The sequence below is a fragment of the Taurulus bubalis genome (genome assembly GCF_910589615.1).
Source record: "Taurulus bubalis genome assembly, chromosome: 20".
Lineage (NCBI taxonomy): Eukaryota > Metazoa > Chordata > Actinopteri > Perciformes > Cottidae > Taurulus > Taurulus bubalis.
Genome location: NC_136608.1, coordinates 7,954,976 through 7,971,317, shown reverse-complemented (window position 1 = coordinate 7,971,317; position 16,342 = coordinate 7,954,976). Strand labels below are relative to the sequence as shown.

Sequence of the window (16,342 nt, the reverse complement as noted above, 5' to 3'; positions counted from 1 at the left end):
GGGGGTGTACGGGTACTATGGATTTATTAGATGTTGAGGACACAGCTCGTAAAGAATGTGTGACATTGCGTGTACATGCACGCCCCCACATGCAACACAGGCATGCACAAACTCACCACATCGTGCACACATGGGCCCAGAGCTGTGTGTTGAACTCTTTAATTTGGGCTTTTGGAACTCCCTCCAGTTTTCTGCTTTCACTCGCTCAGTCTCATGTATGTTTCATGAACCAGTCGAAGGCCTGTGGGTCCAAGATGTAATTCTGCACTGTTACAAGGTCATGTTCTACACACTAGTACCCTGGGTCTACTGTGTGTGTGTGTGTGTGTGTGTGTGTGTGTGTGTGTGTGTGTGTGTGTGTGTGTGTGTGTGTGTGTGTGTGTGTGTGTGAATTGTTATCGGAGGAATATGAGTTCATCTTTCTTTCTTTCCTCCTTTAATTTGTTATTCTTATAAGCTAACTACTCATAGAAAGGCCCCAAACTGAACAATATTCTGACGACTGTAAAGATGCTAGGGACAAAATGATCTTCATATCCAAATCAACGCTGGGTTATACTACAAGTCCCAGAATGCCTTGCTCTCGTTTCTCTCCGCGCAGGCTATGATGCTGCATTCAAGTACTCCTCGGAGCTTCCTAATTCGGTTTTGTAAATCACAGTTGATGCTTGCAAACTCAAGTAGTTGTGCTATATAATAATACAATATCAAGTGGGAACATCTTGGCCATATCTTTTTTTGTGATAAAACAGTCCGTTGAAGTGCCGTGGCAGAATGAGGAGGACCTATGTAAGTTGTCATCGTTGTATAACTTGTTTTAAAGCAAATATGTCAACCTGTGTGTGGATTTAGTAATACCAGTGGGTTCATTAATGTGTCCTGTCAGTAAAATAGGCTGTTTCTTATAAATTAACAACAGAGAAGCATCAAAAGAGGACACAAAAAAACTAATTTGTAAAAATGGTAAGTACAATATCACGTAATTAGCTAACCTACTAACGTAGTTAATTGCTTAGCCTAGCTTAAATGTGTGGGGATGGTAGCTTGGTTACAGGCTACAGACAAGCTAATGATGTGTTCTAGTTAATTTTATTTTCGAAGTATTTGTCATAGTACATACTTTTACATACATGAAATGTATTCTCTGCATTTTAGTGGGCTGCCCCTAGTGAAGCGTGCTGGGAGCAATTTAGGGTTAAGTGTCTTGCTCAACGGAGACTGGGGATCGAACCGGCCACCCTGTTGCAGGACGACCACTCATCCCCACGAGCTACAGCCGCCCACCATCGCTTGTGTAACAAAACTCATACGTCAATTTAAACATTATACTGGCGCAGAATGTCATGCTCTCTGCCTCCTAATGTCACGACGAGCCAATCTCATTTCGCTGGGCCGTTCAAGTGCGCTGCTGACTATGGAATCTTCACATTTCCGACGGCACTTGAAGGCAACACCTCTCCGTACCACTACGAGCAGCAGCAGCGGTAGCGCTTTCTCCCTCTGTAACCTAAACAATGACTCCTACTACAGACCGGAGGAGAGCACACCAATAGAATGCGTTACACAGCACCAAAAACCTGCATTTCCCCGCTATTCCGACCACTCACTTCAATGTGCCGACCGTAAACATGTGGATACCTACAGAACATGAAAAATACGGCGTCGGTGAGTCTTGCGCTTTATGTATTTTCTTTTTTCTTTTTTCTTTAAACTGCTGTCCTCTGCGTTTACTCGCATTCAGTTGTAGGGCATGTGTGTGAATGTGTGGACGGGGTTTCTCGAGGTGAACCCGGCTCTACGAATGATGTTTTTTTTTTCCCAGCATGGTGAATTGCGTTATGTATATTTCTTTTATTTTTTTGTTTTGTTAGGGAAGGCAGCATCAGCTCCCTTTCAAACAGCCCGTGATGAGAGCCTGACTGCCACATTGCAGAGCATGAGCATATTGTCGATCTGACCCCCCACGGATCGGGTTTGCTGTATGGACAGCAATTGTTTTTCCCCCTTTTGTCATTGCCAGGATAACAACTATAGTGGGATATCTTGACTCGAAGGTTTTTTTTATTCTCTCGTTATGTTGTGTCTGTTTTGAATAGGGGAGAATCAGCTGCTTGCCAGTCAGTCAGTCAGTCATCGCTCGCTGCGTGTCTGTATTAGCGCAACCTCTGCCAGTTCTTCGAAAGAAATACAAATCTGAGAAAAACAAACAAAGAAGAGCCCGTTTCTTTATTTCCAGTGTCTCTGGGATTGAGATTGCAGCGGACCTTGAGAGGTCCTGGTGATGTGTGAGTGTGTTTGTATGTGAGTGTGTGTGTGTGTTTCTCGGTGCATTGTTCCAGGCTTGTCGGAGGCTCTGGATCAAACACTGAAGTGAGACAAACAAGCGACAACAACGCAACCGAAGCCAAATGTGGGAGGATGGGGGGGAAGAAAAAAATCCCACACAGACTTTGTCTTGTTGGTGTGGTTGGAATTTCTTCTTTGCATGTCTTTTACCCGCACACGCACACACGCACACGCACACGCACACACACACACAAACAGAGGCTCATTGAGATGCGGTAGCTGAGAGGCGGCTTATATGTCTCATAATTATATTCCCCAGAGATATTGCTCTGCTCTGTGTGTGAGATGCTCGGGTCCCCTTCATGGTCCCACAGCCTCTGAACACCAGCCAATCATCATTTTTGGAAGCTTTGCAAAGGGTGCCAGGAAAATACAGCTGTGATATGATAGGAGATTATACTTTATTGAATTTCCTTTTACATGTATTTATTAGTTTTGCCTCATTGTGCTCTCTTTCTTGTCTGTGGCATAAGAAAGCAGGCCAACAGGCTTTTTGTAAATGTTGTTTACTGTCCCCAAAAAAGCTACCCTGCGACCTGAAATTAGCGAAGCACAGTGAACCAGAAACTAGCTTTCGGCCTCTCGCTGTCACACTCTGTGGTTTGGTCACTTGACTGCTAAATTCCCCCCCTGTCCGGTGCAGACTTATTCCCCTTCTCTATCTGTGTATACGTGCAAAAGCCCTGATACTTATAGTATAGTCACTGTGCAGTTTTATTATAATAATAATAGTAAATGAGAATAATAATTAATTAATCCTGTGCAGTGCAAAGTCGCCTGCCGACATAGCACCCACATTTATGATAGGACAGAATTAATTTATTCCATTTAGCTTCCTAAACCCATCTGTCAAAGTTAATTTGACTGGATAAAAGGAAGACATTTTTATTTTGAAAGCTACACACTCACCATTGTCCCCAAACTGCAAGGGAGGGTTCTATTAATTGGATTAAGTTTCCTACCAAATCCCATATTTTGTTCTCATGGTGACATCAATAAGACTTAATTGGCTGTGATTAGTTTTTTTTAAAGACATGTTTTGGCAACGTGGCACTTCTTTGTGGCCTGTTCCTTTTTATTTTTTTAAGGAAGGAACTAGGATGTTTTCCTGTTATGCAATTCAAGTTACTTAACACACACATACGCGCACACGCACATGCACACAAATACACGGCAAGGAGCTGTTTGATTGTACATGCTAGTTTTAGTTATGATAAGAGCCTACACATATTTTAATGTGTGTGTTTTTTATCTCTCAGAGAGCTTGATGTGCTTCTGATGTTTAGTTTAGTTTGTACTGTACATTCTGTGTCAGTGTGGAGAGGAATTCATTCATTCTGAATAAGTGGGTAAATGGAGGCTTCAGAGAGGCTTTGCTTTAGTCAGGATGAAATGCCCTTTTATGATCACATCCACAGTCATACTGTGCACCTATTTAACAATACATGCAAAACATTTCTCAATATCAGAATCCAGTCATCTTTCCTTACTGTAAAACAAAATATGAATATAAGTAGCGACCAATTTCAATCAGTATTGTGGAATACGTTGCATTACAGAAGCTCATGATGCTTTACTGACTGGGATGTGGCATTGGCCGGGTGGTACTACAAAAGAAGTAGTTCCACTATGAGGTGCTGCTAGACCATGTCGTAGCGCAAAAAGTGTTTGTTGCTGAAGTTTGTTTCCCAGCCGGTACAGAGATGGACGAGACGAGGCGTATTCATTTAGTCTTGGTTTCATGGTGGCGCTCAGAAACAGGTCCGCCTCCCCGCAACTGGTCAATCACTACTTGAACCGGCCATGGTCGTCGGATTGCTCGAACAGTCATTAAAATTGTGGAACTCCTGTAGGAAAGATGTGAGGGAGGGGGGGTTCCAACGCTGTTTGACCTTCTGATGAGCACTTGTTATGAAACATACTGACATAACACACAGCTATTCCTGTACAGCACTGCACAAATAATTGAATATTCATCAGATAATCCCGGTGAAATGAAATACTTTACATTTTCACTCTGCCGTTGCTAAAATGCTTTGCAGACACAGGCCATGGTAACATGTTCCATCAGCTGGTCTCCCAAGTTCACCTTTTTTTTAGAAGGGGACGAGGATAAACCAAATGTTTATCCTTGTGGAAAAAAATGACCTCTCACCCTCAATTATTCATGCCAGGAGCAACAACTGTTGCCTTCCAACAGGTCTCCACTCTTTGTAGCAAAACATTACCTGAAATGGTACTGAGTTACATCACACCTCACTAGAATAAACATCACTGATCTGTTTTTACGGTTTATGTCCAGTCCTGCAGGGTCCTTCATGAATATCCATGCTGTAGAGTTACTGTGAAATCTAAATATTGTTTCAAGTAAGTCCCCACCTCAGCCATTTTTAATGTGATCTCCTCCAGGTGCTTCCAGCGGACATTTTATCCCCTTTTGATAGGGAGGCTGGCCAACTAAAAGGGCTGGTTAAATCCTTGGATCCTTGCAGGAACATTTGATCTCGAGCCAAATCGAGATGAGATCCGAACATCTCGCCGTGTAATTGGAAGGTTGCCGCTTTTGATGTCGAGCCGCCTTACTCTCAGTAGGGGCCAGTGCCATTGATGAAATATGAATGGGCTCTCGGCGAGTTGATGGTACGGCGTCCATTAGCCCGCCAGTAGAGTGATTACTGCTTTTTAACCTGAAGCAAGATGGTTGGAAGATTGGCGAGACTGCGTTAATATCTGGTTCCTAAATGGACTTGGGACATGGAGTCGTTAGATTGAGCCAAGGGGGAGGATCTTTTATGTCAGAGTCATGTTTTTGAGCAGAAGAAGGGTTGGGGTTTCTCGTAAAAATGATGAGATTAGGCATTAGAGGATTAAAGAAGGCAGGAGGTTAAATGGTGAGATTGCTGGACGACAGACGTACCCGACAATGTCCCTCCGAAATGCATGATGGATAATCTGTAACGAATGTCACTGAAGACAAACGCACTTGGACTTGATCTCAGACTACAGCCCATACTGGAGGCTGCATCGTGCCATGTTTATAGAGTCGAAGCAGAGTTAACGCTGCAGACAGACAGTGAGGCCTTTCCCCTCATTAAGACCCTCCGATACAACCAATCGAGCATGTCATTGCTCATCATAATTTAGACACATAATTAAACTGTTTTAACGAGTTGGTTTGGATTCGCGTGCGTTGAATTCTCCACTGGTGTGGGCGGAGCCGCTTGATTTGTAAGGCTCCCGTTCTGTCCTTTTGAGTGTTGTAGAGGGGAGGAGGGGGGGGGAAGCAACTAGCGGCATCAGATAAATACAGAACGGCTCAGCGGCCTGATTGAATGTTCCTGCTCGAGGCCGCCCGGCTGCGATGGAGGGCCGGTGTCGGGGCCTGAGGGTTTACTGCTCTCCCAGGGCTGACATCGCTGGTTCCTTCCCTCGGGGGGGATGTCGCTGTATTTGATGAGGGGAGGAGGAGGAGGAGAGAGGGATTGATGGGTGCTGGCGCGTGTCAGGGGTGGACTCATTGTCGGGGCGTCCGCCCTGCCCAGTTACCCCCCGAATTCAGCCCCCTCCCACTCCGCAGGGGGATTAGCAGGTTGTTTTGGAGGGGGCCCCGAGGCCCATTCCACCATGATACCCATGATTCCCTAATGCAGCAAGCCCCAGGGCGACGTATGTGAGGGGGTTTGGGGTGGGAGGCGTGGTGAGGTGAAGCCTACCAGCTTGTAATTGCTCCGTCGCCCCGCCGCCTCGTCTCCATCTGCAGAGATAGCGCCCTTTCTCCTCCTGTGTTTTGCACACGCACACTCGCCCAATGCAATCATTCAACATGGAGGGAGACTGTGGGAGGCTCCCCTGTGACTCGAACAGATGCAGAAAATGGAAAAAAAGAGAAGAAAATAGAGAGCAAGAGAGTTAACCATCCAGCCCACTATTATACACAAGCTGTTCCCCGGTGTGTGCGTGATGTATGGGTTAAATAAATCTCTGACATATGACAGGCACGGCGAGCGTTGCACTCGTTGCTGATTCACCCCCATAATAATAAGCCATTGTGGCACCAACGGTGGCCTGAGACGCCAGGACAGAATTGGAGGGTTTGCCACCGCCGGTTCGTTTTGTGCCGTTCAATTAAATCATGCTCTATTTATCATGAAGCCCTCAATTATGAAAGAAAACACACAAATTGCACAAACGCGTTTGTTTGGGTTCGCAATCAGCCACAATAGACCCAGGAAAGAGACACGGTTGCGTCATCGCAGTTTTTCTTTAGTGGAAAAGACAATGTTTTACCTGGTTTTTCTTTTCACCTCCATTCAGCTTTTCGTCACAGCAAACGCTGGGGGTGCCCTCGTGTGTGTGTGTCCCATCGGGGTTGGTGACACAAGCAAGTCAACATGCTGTATGTGTAATGTTGAGACAGGCTGTTGAGGGGGGGCAGTCTAGCGTGCCTGCTGCACGGAGATGATGCTTCTGCTCCGAGATGGCTGAGTGATTTCCAGTTTACCAGAATGCATATATAGCCATTATAATGGCCATTATTTTATATATTTTTTCAAGGCTCACTTTTTCTTTTACGATACTGAATGAAATGTGTGGCTTTTTGGCTATGCTTCACTCTTATGAAATACTCCGTGCCTGTAACTGGCCTGTTGTGGTGGCGTACAGTTGTGGTTCAATCCACGATCCCTGTGTGAAAGAGGTTAATGGGATATGTCCTATTAGGAATTCAGCAGCTTAACTGATCAGCAGCGCTCCTGCGTGTGTGTCTGTGTGTGATTGTGTCATCTGCGTAGGCCGGGGGGGAAAAAATGACTGACATGCCATTTTCATAAACGAAGGGCGTCTGCCGCTGACAATCACCGTGATTGGCGGGTGAGAAGAGCTGTTTATGCGTTCAAGAGACGTTTGTTTGTTTGCTCATTTCCATCAGAAAAAAAATCCCTGCTTGCCGGCACTGGTCTGTGTGTTGTAGCTGTAATCCAGGCTTGCGTGTATTGACCATAAAGGAAGTGTAAATTGATTTGTGTGAGCGTTGGTGTGGGTAACCCTGTGCAAGATAATGACCTCAAGGCTTCCATTTCCCCCATAAACCTCCCTCCAGTAATGGCTGCCTCTGCTCACCCTCAAGTTACCAAAACCAGTGTGCTTAATTCCTTATTAACATGCGAATAAAAAAGTAGTTATGGTCTGTTCAGGATAAATCTTATATCATTAATGTATCATTGATGGCTGATAAAATGTCACGGCTTGCTTTAAGGACATATGCATAATTTAAGAGTGCAAAGGGGCTAATGGCCGTGGTTGTCTCTGTATTCAATTACCCCGTTAATTCTTGAATATGGAAGTGGCCTCCAACACTGTTCACACAGTCACAGTGGGGGATGTGCGAGGGGAGACTCCTACAGATCGCTCTGGTCCTGTTCTTTGTTTCGCTCGGCGGTGCAATTTATTTGGGGATGATTGACCCTCATCAGGCCAAATCTGCGTTCGGGGCATTTTTTTCCCTCAGAGCATAAGTTCTCTACATCCTATCCCCAGTCGGGACATAATAAACAAAATAATAGTGGTTGGATTCTGCTGAGCAGACCGGCGACATACTTAACTGTACTCACCTCAGCTTTATGTTAATTATCTGTCTTCAACATATGGTAGCTGATCACATATATAGGTGATGACATTATTACATGTATGTGTGATATTTGCGGGATTTAAAAGGCTGGTACCGCTATCAGTATTTGAGAGATTAAACGATCAGATACCGCTTTGTCATTTGATTTAACCAATACAATGTTACAAACTGTTGGTCCTAAAAGTCATCACTCAATCTTATTAGCAAAACACATCACACTGACATCGGTACGAAACATTTTCTAAACGCACCAAGCCTCATTAGTGAAGGTTAGCTTTATACATGAGTGTTTTTTAAAAGCTCTGATAGGCCACGCACACAAAGGCAACAACGTCCTTTTAAAACTGCGTCTCCACTCTGGAGTGTTTTCTAACACTTTGATTCAAGTTGTACAAACCTCTGTGGATGTCGTGCCACAACAAAGGGCTTCAGATACATTTTGGGGACATGACCTAAATTCCTTTAATTAACTGCCGAGATGCAACCAAATGCAGCCGGCTCGTCCCTGGCGCAGCATCCCGGTCCAGCTCGGGTCACGGATGACGATGTCCCCGTGGTCAATGTCAGGAGTTCATCAGCGGGGCGACGGTCAGGATGTATGTCAGCGAGAGAGCGACGGAGACCGTGGAAGAGGGGGAAAGGTCTTCAGACAGAAAGCTCGTTGACGCCATCGCTGGACCTCGACTGGCTGTTCGCCGACGGCGCTGTCCTCGCCTTACCTTGCCTTGGCCACCTCATCTTCCCCCACCCTCTACTTTTATCTTGTAATACCTAAATTGAATGAAACCGCTTGTGTCTTTCTGTTTTTATTGAATTGGCTTCCTTTCAGGTTCCCGTTTCTCCTTTCTGCATCCTTTTCCCTCTCCCCCTCTGCGCTACACGCTCATTTGTGCAGAGTGAACTGTTTCCAGAGACAGCAGGTCACACTGTGATGACCCTTATCTCATTTTCTGCCTCTTTTTTCTTCTTTCATTCCTTTTTCTGTCTGGGTTTTTTTTCTATTCTCTTCCTCCAGTAGCCCACTTCCCTCTATCTGTGTGTGTGTGTGTGTTTGTGTGTGTGTGTGTGTGTGTGTGTGTGTGTGCGTGTGCGTGTGCGTGCGGCAGCCTCAGTGGACTGTAAGTCTAAAGATGATAAAGCACTAAGACACCCCATGGGCTTTAGAGTAGAGCCACTTCTACAGCAGATGTTGTACGTCTTTTTGTTGTGCCACATACTTGAGCTTCCCATCAGATCCTATTCAACATGTCTCCTTTTGAAGGAGGCACATCATCCTAAAATGAGTGCTGTCGTTTTTGAAGTTGTTGCTACTGCAAAATGTGAAATCCCGAAGTTCTTGTTTTAGATTTAGGAGAATTGACAGTGGACAAGATACAAGTATTTTAGAGCGAGGGTTTTCACTATGTCGAAGATATCAAGAAAGCACTTTTTTGATTGCTTTGAAGTTGATCATCTAGATCTCATCAGATGGTGGCCACAGGGTTATACACTCAGCAGCAGCTAGAAAGCTAGAAACCAGAATAAGCCCCAAAGAGTTCTTCTCATGTTAGCTACGTTAGCAATTCTGTCCTTTGAACTTGTCACCAGAAATAGCAATCAAAATCCCTCAGTTTGTTCTCCACATCAAAAAAGCCCTCTCTCCTGTAAAAGTGGAAACTCGAACAATAAAGCGCTTTATTGTGTTGACTTTATTATTCTGACCTCTGAGGAAAAATCAATGCTCGCTGGATAAAAATGAGGAGCTTGCTTTAGTCTTTAGTGAAATCAATACCCATTGTTTAAAATAAATAAAAAGCAGAAAAGTCCATTGCTTTGACGTGAGCGTAGCAGGTAGACATATGGCTTGTTCACGGTTTCCTTGATTTGGTTTCTGTCCCATTGTGTCTGTTCTATTTCTGGCCTTGACTACCTCTGTTATCAGTGTTTCCTTCACGGCAGAGGCAGCTGCGTTTGTGCTGGCTACGGCACCAGAAAGACACTTCATCCTTTGCTGTGTTTATTACTTCTGCCTCGCTACAAAAGCGATGGTGTGAACTTTGTTGTCTTCTCTTGTCCGTCTGTCCATTGATCTTCTTTCTTTGGGTCGCATTGACGAATCGGGACTAGTTTTTTTTTTTTTTTAGCGATGGTCAGAATTGACCATTTAAAAAAAAAAAAAGAAAAAAAAATCTGGCACAAACTGAGACGCTTGCACACATTCACTACAGGTATGCCATATTAGCAGTGTGTATTGACTGTACGCTCAAGAGCTGTGACATTGATCGGTTTAGAGCCCTCGCTCTCTCTCTCTCTCTCTCTCTCTCTCTCTTTCTCTTTCTTTCTCTCTTGCCTGAGATTGAACTGTTTTCCCGTCTCCATCGCTCGCCTCTGTCTCTGTAAAGATCACATTGGGGCGGATCAGCCGCTGCCTGGCTGATGCAGCTTCTCCTGCGACCTTGGCTGCTGTTGGCTGTCTTATTACCTGTGTGTGTGTGTGTGTGTGTGTGTGTGTGTGTGTGTGTGTGTGTGTGTGTGTGTGTGTGTGTGTGTGTGTGTGTGTGTGTGTGCACACCTCTTCCGCGGCTCAATCTGTGTTTATACAGCCTGTACATTTGATCTTTGTCCCACTTGAGGCGCATGCATACATGTGTGCGCGAGCAACCTGCTTCCTGCTCTCGCTGCGCCGCCGAGATGATGGCCGGCCTCTCCTCTGCACGTCAACCTGCTGCATGCGAGGCGCTGGCTCGCCGCCTGCCCTCCTCTCCTCCCCTCACTTCCTCTCTCTGGCCGTGCACAGGCAAGCCAGTTTAATATCAGGTTGACTTTCAAAAGGGCTTTTCACTGCAGCCCGCCAACACTCGCTTTCGCCACAACTTTTTTTGAGACTGAAGAGTGTTGAAGCCGATTGCGATTGATTTTTGGCGCGCAAGGCTGCTCAGCTGATGGAAAAAAAGGCTTTACTCTAGAAGAAGAAGGCACAGAATGTGTGGCGCTCTGCATTGGCGGGGTTTTCTTCTTTTTAGATTCAGGGGGCGCACATGAAAAGTTTGAAAACTTTGAAATGAGATTAACTCCAGTCTCGGTGACAAAGCCCCAACATATGATTACTTCTAACTGACTGAATCCTAAAATTAATTGTGTGGGAGTTGCAGAATGTTACTGCCTCAGAGAGTCTGTTTAATTCATCAGGTTGACTAAACCTCCAACTGCGACCCAGTTCACTTCTTACGTCTCCTCTTTTCAACCCAACCCTCTGCTGGGACTGCTCCCATTCATAGTGTTTATCCAGTTAAGAGGAAAGCCTTGAAACCACGCAGAGACAGAAACAGATCTCTTAGTTAAATACTTGTCTTGAATTAATAAATCCCCCAAACATCTGAGCGACTGGATTATTTGAAGTTTTGTTTGTCTGAGGGGAGAAGACCAAGCGTCTTCACTTCCTGCCTCTCATCGTTGATTGAATGGGGCCTTTATCAGCCTTCGTCTAGCAACACCAAAGGTTGGCATGGCACTGCATTGTACTTTGTTTTTGCTCCTTTTCTGGAAGTTGCACAGAGAATTGCTCATGTCGGTTCAGTAGGCTGGGTTTGACTCCTCCTCCCATTTGAGAGAGAGAGAATTGCAAAGGGAGGGAGTAGAAGGTTTTTGTCGTGAATAGATTAGTTCGTCATTAGACGGCACTCGTTTTTCTCCAGTAGTACCAAGGATCAATAAATGAGACTTAGCGCCGTCCCATCGCCCTTGGGATGATAGAAAAGTGTGTTTGGGATGAACAGAGGTCTTCCCCGGTACGCCCTCGGGACGAAAGGGACTTGTATGCAGGAATGCAAAACTAGTTGCTCAGTTACTATTGACATATCCGACAATGCTACATTGTGAACAACACATTTGGGTTTAAAATTAACTGTTTCCAATCTTTGTGCTAAGCTAAACCGACCGGCTGCTGCCTGTAGCTTCATATTTACTGCACATACTGAACCCGGATCCTATATTATTAAAAGATACGGCCTGATGTTGCAATGAGGTAACCGGCACTAAACCCGGCAACAGGGTCACTCCAGGCGCTGGTGTCAGTTTATTTTTCTCCTGCCAGGCGTTACCAAAGAAGGGGGTCATCCAACCACTATGGGATTGGCTTGAAAGTGGCTCGGTTTGCCACAAGCATAACCTCTTCTCCAAGCATCCACCTGGTGCCTTTATCCCACCCACCCCCCGCTCCCTCCTTCCTCCAGTCGCACCCTCAGGGGAGGGAATCTAAAGAACCAAAAGCGCAAAGTGGCGCTGCTAAAAGCGGTTGAAATGGATCCCCTCTGTGGGGGCGAGAGGGGAAACGAGAAGGAAAACCCCCCACTGTGGGAGCACAAGCACTTGGTCTGGGCAACAGAGGCGGATGGACACCTCAGGCAGTTGGTTCAGCTGAGCAGAGGAGATGACAGGAGGGAAGAGTTATTGTTTGTATGTATGCCGGCTATGGACACAAGAGGGGCACAAAACATGATCCCAGGGCAGCTTCCCTCCCGGCGGGATGGTTCTCATACCTTGCGAGGCCCCTGGCTATTCTTGCTAACAAGCAATTTGTGTTGAGAGCTGGCCTCCGATAAAATATACAGACGCTGGTATGGAAATAGTACAGCAGCTTTGATGTCGGCGAGAAAATGCCCACTTCAACTTGTATTTCGAGCGCAAAGATCCTTTTTGACAGCCGATGGGTTTTGTTGGTCAAGTGATAAAACATATTGCGTTTGCGGTGGTAACCGTTTCATCCCCAAGGGCATCTGCATTTTAAAAATAGCATCACAGCCCTTCTAGAAGTACTCAGTACCCAGAGAGTAGTCTCTGCCGTTAATGGATCAATAATGGAAATCTCTTTTTGGATCATGTATCCCCCCACCTATTTATCTACAGCCTAATGACCTGTCAGCGTTTCCATTTTGACCTTGATGGTCATTACAAAGCCCGGTATCATATTTCAGAGCTTTGAGCACGTTGAGCTTTTTGAAGAAAAGCTGCTTTCATGTTGTTTCACTGGGTCCACTTGAAAGGCTAGCGCGATGGATAGCTTAGCGTATCTGTGATTTATGCCTCCCGTCCTCCCGGTTTTGTTTACGCAGCACCTCCGGCGCTCGCTGGTACGCTGCTACAGCAGTGAAACCAGGCGTATTTGTTTCCACCATCACCCTCAAAAAAATAAACTTAATTGGAGTAGTGAAGCGCAAAACACATTCTTCACAGCCAGCACACAGGGGCTCGCACGGCGGAGCAGATGCCCGAGTTGAGGCAGAATCGTGCATTGTCTTCCTTCCTGTGCCGCTCCATCTCTCTCGCTCTCTCTCAGACGACCAACTCGGGCCTTCTGCTGTGCCGTGCTGACATAATGAGTATGTGGATGCTAAAAATACTGATGCACAAGTGGAGCATGCTGCACTGTACACGCTTATGACATATGTTTTAGCATGACCGCTGATGCGGCTGTTGTTTCCCCGAAGCTGAAGAAGAAGAAGAAGAAGAAGAAGAAGAAGAAGAAGAAGAAGAAGAAGAAGAAGAAGAAGAAGAAGAAGAAGAAGAAGAAGAAGAAGAAGAAGAAGAAGAAGAAGAAGAAGAAGAAGAAGAAGAAGAAGAAGAAGAAGAAGAAGAAGAAGAAGAAGAAGAAGAAGAAGAAGAAGAAGAAGAAGAAGAAGAAGAAGAAGAAGAAGAAGAAGAAGAAGAAGAAGAAGAAGAAGAAGAAGAAGAAGAAGGTGAACGTCTTGGTTTGTGAGTCGGATCAAAAAGTTCAAAAGTGTTTCCCTTTTGATCAGTGGACAGTAACCCGGGCGTCACATTATTTATGATTGCTAGTTGTAATGACGATATCAGCGGGTACAAGGATGCCCCCAATTTGACATTTCATATTCTGCGGCTGATTTCCTGATTATTGAGTTCAGAGGTTAGTAAGGTAATAGCGGTGATTGAATGGGTGTTTAGAACCAGGCCATTGATTTGTAGAGGAATGTTTCCAGTCATCATCAGCAGTGATGCGTCACCCGTAAGACCCCCCTCCCCCCCAGACCCTCATCTGGACTGCAGCCATAATCCTCTCCGCACAGGCTGCCCAAATGAACTAGCAACCTCACTATCACGGCCACCTGGGAATACGGACTGGGTGACGGCGTCTGCATGTGGCTGTCAGACTGGACACACATGTGCAAACACATAGATATGTGTGAGGCCAGTACAGTGCTCCACCTAAATGCAGATGCCAACATCAATGTCGCATTTTTGAACGCAAGAACAAATACACCATCCTGACATGTTGTGCACAAAGCCGTCTTCTTTTGCGAGGATTTGCATCCCTTAACCCCTGACCTCATCTTCAATATGAATATAGATTAAAGCCAAATATAATCACTTTATTTTCGGAGCTTGTTTGGGGTGGGCGAATGCTGCGAAATGAGGCATTGAGGTTTTCCTTTTACACGCGGGAAGAGCTTTGTCTGATGATTATTCAGTTCACTGCATTTAACATCAGTTGTAACATTTAATACGTGATCCTATGGGATTTAGCGCTGCCTGCCACTGTTTATTATTTCATTATCATTGGTTTATGAAATGTCCGAAATAGCAAAACGTTTCCATCGCAAGTTCCTTTAAACACGATGTGTTCGTATGTTTTGTTTTGTCCAACCAATAGTTCATAAGACTATATATTCAGATTTTAATGATATAAAAAGAGAGCGTCTGTATCTCTTCATCATTGCAGAATGTTTGGGAATTTTTGCAGAAAAAAAAATACTTAAATTATTCAATTTTTATCTGAATAGTTGCCAATTTGTTTACTGTCAATCAGCTAATAATTTCAGTTTCATACATTTGGAATTAGGGAAGAAAAACAAATATTGTCGGGAGACTATAAAGACGCTATACAAGTACAGGTCTATTTACTATTTAGTTATACACAGATATCCCAGGTCTGCCTATGTGAGCCTTTAGAAGCTGATATTGGCTGATCGTGATATAGTTTTACTGTACATGTGATCAGTTTCCCAATCACGAACCGTCCGGCTTTAGAAGAGAATCTGAAGGACGGGGGAACGGCTGAAAGGGAGCTGGATGTGGGATGCGGGAGGAGAGAATCAGACTAGACACTGTGACGGTTGCCGGGCTGTCATTTGACGGTCCACATGGCCGAGCGCCGTCCCAGCGCGCCTCTATCTGCCCGTTTGAGTTTCGGGAACCTGAACGCCGTGTCGCTCATTAGAATCTGTATCCCCCCCTCCAGGGAGCACCGGGCGTTGAACGGACACACAAATGAGGCTACATCTTTCTACTTTGTGTAACGGCGCTCACTCGCAAACCGTGGGAGGAGAAAAACAACACATGAAATTAATCACTCCTCTTCTCTCATCTCTCTCCTCCCTTCAAGTTAACAGCTCCTGCAGACCTTTTTTTAAACTAGTTTTATTTAATTACAGACAGCGTAAGGGTGCACACAACTGCCGTTGACCTACATCAGGGAACTGGGGCATTTTCATTTTTTCTTTTCTTTTTAAACACGCCCCTCCAACTTCTTACCCCACTCTGTTGATTTTGTCTGTGTGAGCACGAGCAAAATTAGCTGAGCGGGGCGGCCATCAGTTTGACACCCGCTCTCTGTCACTGCCTGTCCGTCTTTTTGCTGCTGCATAGCCTATTTAGACACAGCCACAGCCCCCACACACCGATTTGATCTGGAAAATGTGTAGAGGAACTGTGAATCTCATCCATTTGGGGTTCCTAGCAGGACGAGAGCCATTATGAAACAAAGTGGAGGGCCGTCTCTTTGTGCGCACTGATGGGCAAGATTAAGGCAAAGTGTGAAGCGGCTCCTCGAGCTGAAGCTGTATTCAAAGCGGGCACGAGGGATTTTCTTGCGTGACAGTTGAGTATTGGTTAATTATTTTTACGGTTGGAGATGGCTCGAGTGGGTACGCTATCTCTCTCTCTCTCTCTCTCTCTCTCTCGCTCTCTCTTTCGCTCTCTCTCTGTGTCGTTTACTCAATGTAGCTTTTGGCTGTGTGATTTCCTACGTGGTTTGCTTTGACACACACACACACACACACACACACACACACACACACACGCAGCTCCGCAGTCCCTTTTTTGCCTGAGTTCGGTTCCTCAAAGAACGCTTTCCAAACCATAGTGGTTCTCGCTCTTTTTCCTCTTCTTTTCTTTTGGTTTTTGGTTTTTCTCCATCTCTGCGAGCCCAAAGTCCTCTCCAACCCCAGGAATAATCCTCCTTGATCCACCAATGGCATGCAGCGTGCAGGAAAAATAGCCCCGACAACAGCTGAACCCCTTAGCCCCGCAGGAATGTGTGGCCACGTGCGCACAGGCCATACATTCACCGCGCACAGAGCCGCACAGTGCTGGGGC

The 16,342-nt window shown here is 45.5% G+C and overlaps 1 protein-coding gene across 3 annotated transcripts in view; it reads left to right on the top strand.

The window, feature by feature from the left end:
• Window positions 1–1,554: 1,554 nt before the first annotated feature.
• dock4b (dedicator of cytokinesis 4b) overlaps window positions 1,555–16,342 on the top strand; it is a gene marked incomplete at its 3' end in the record, with an annotated part of 102,023 nt that continues 87,235 nt past the window's right edge. For all 3 annotated transcript variants that reach the window (XM_079236331.1, XM_079236332.1, XM_079236333.1), the window contains exon 1: window positions 1,555–1,665. In XM_079236331.1, coding sequence (XP_079092457.1) covers window positions 1,629–1,665 — 37 coding nt within the window. In that variant the 5' untranslated portion in view covers window positions 1,555–1,628. The remainder of the gene's footprint in view (window positions 1,666–16,342) is intronic.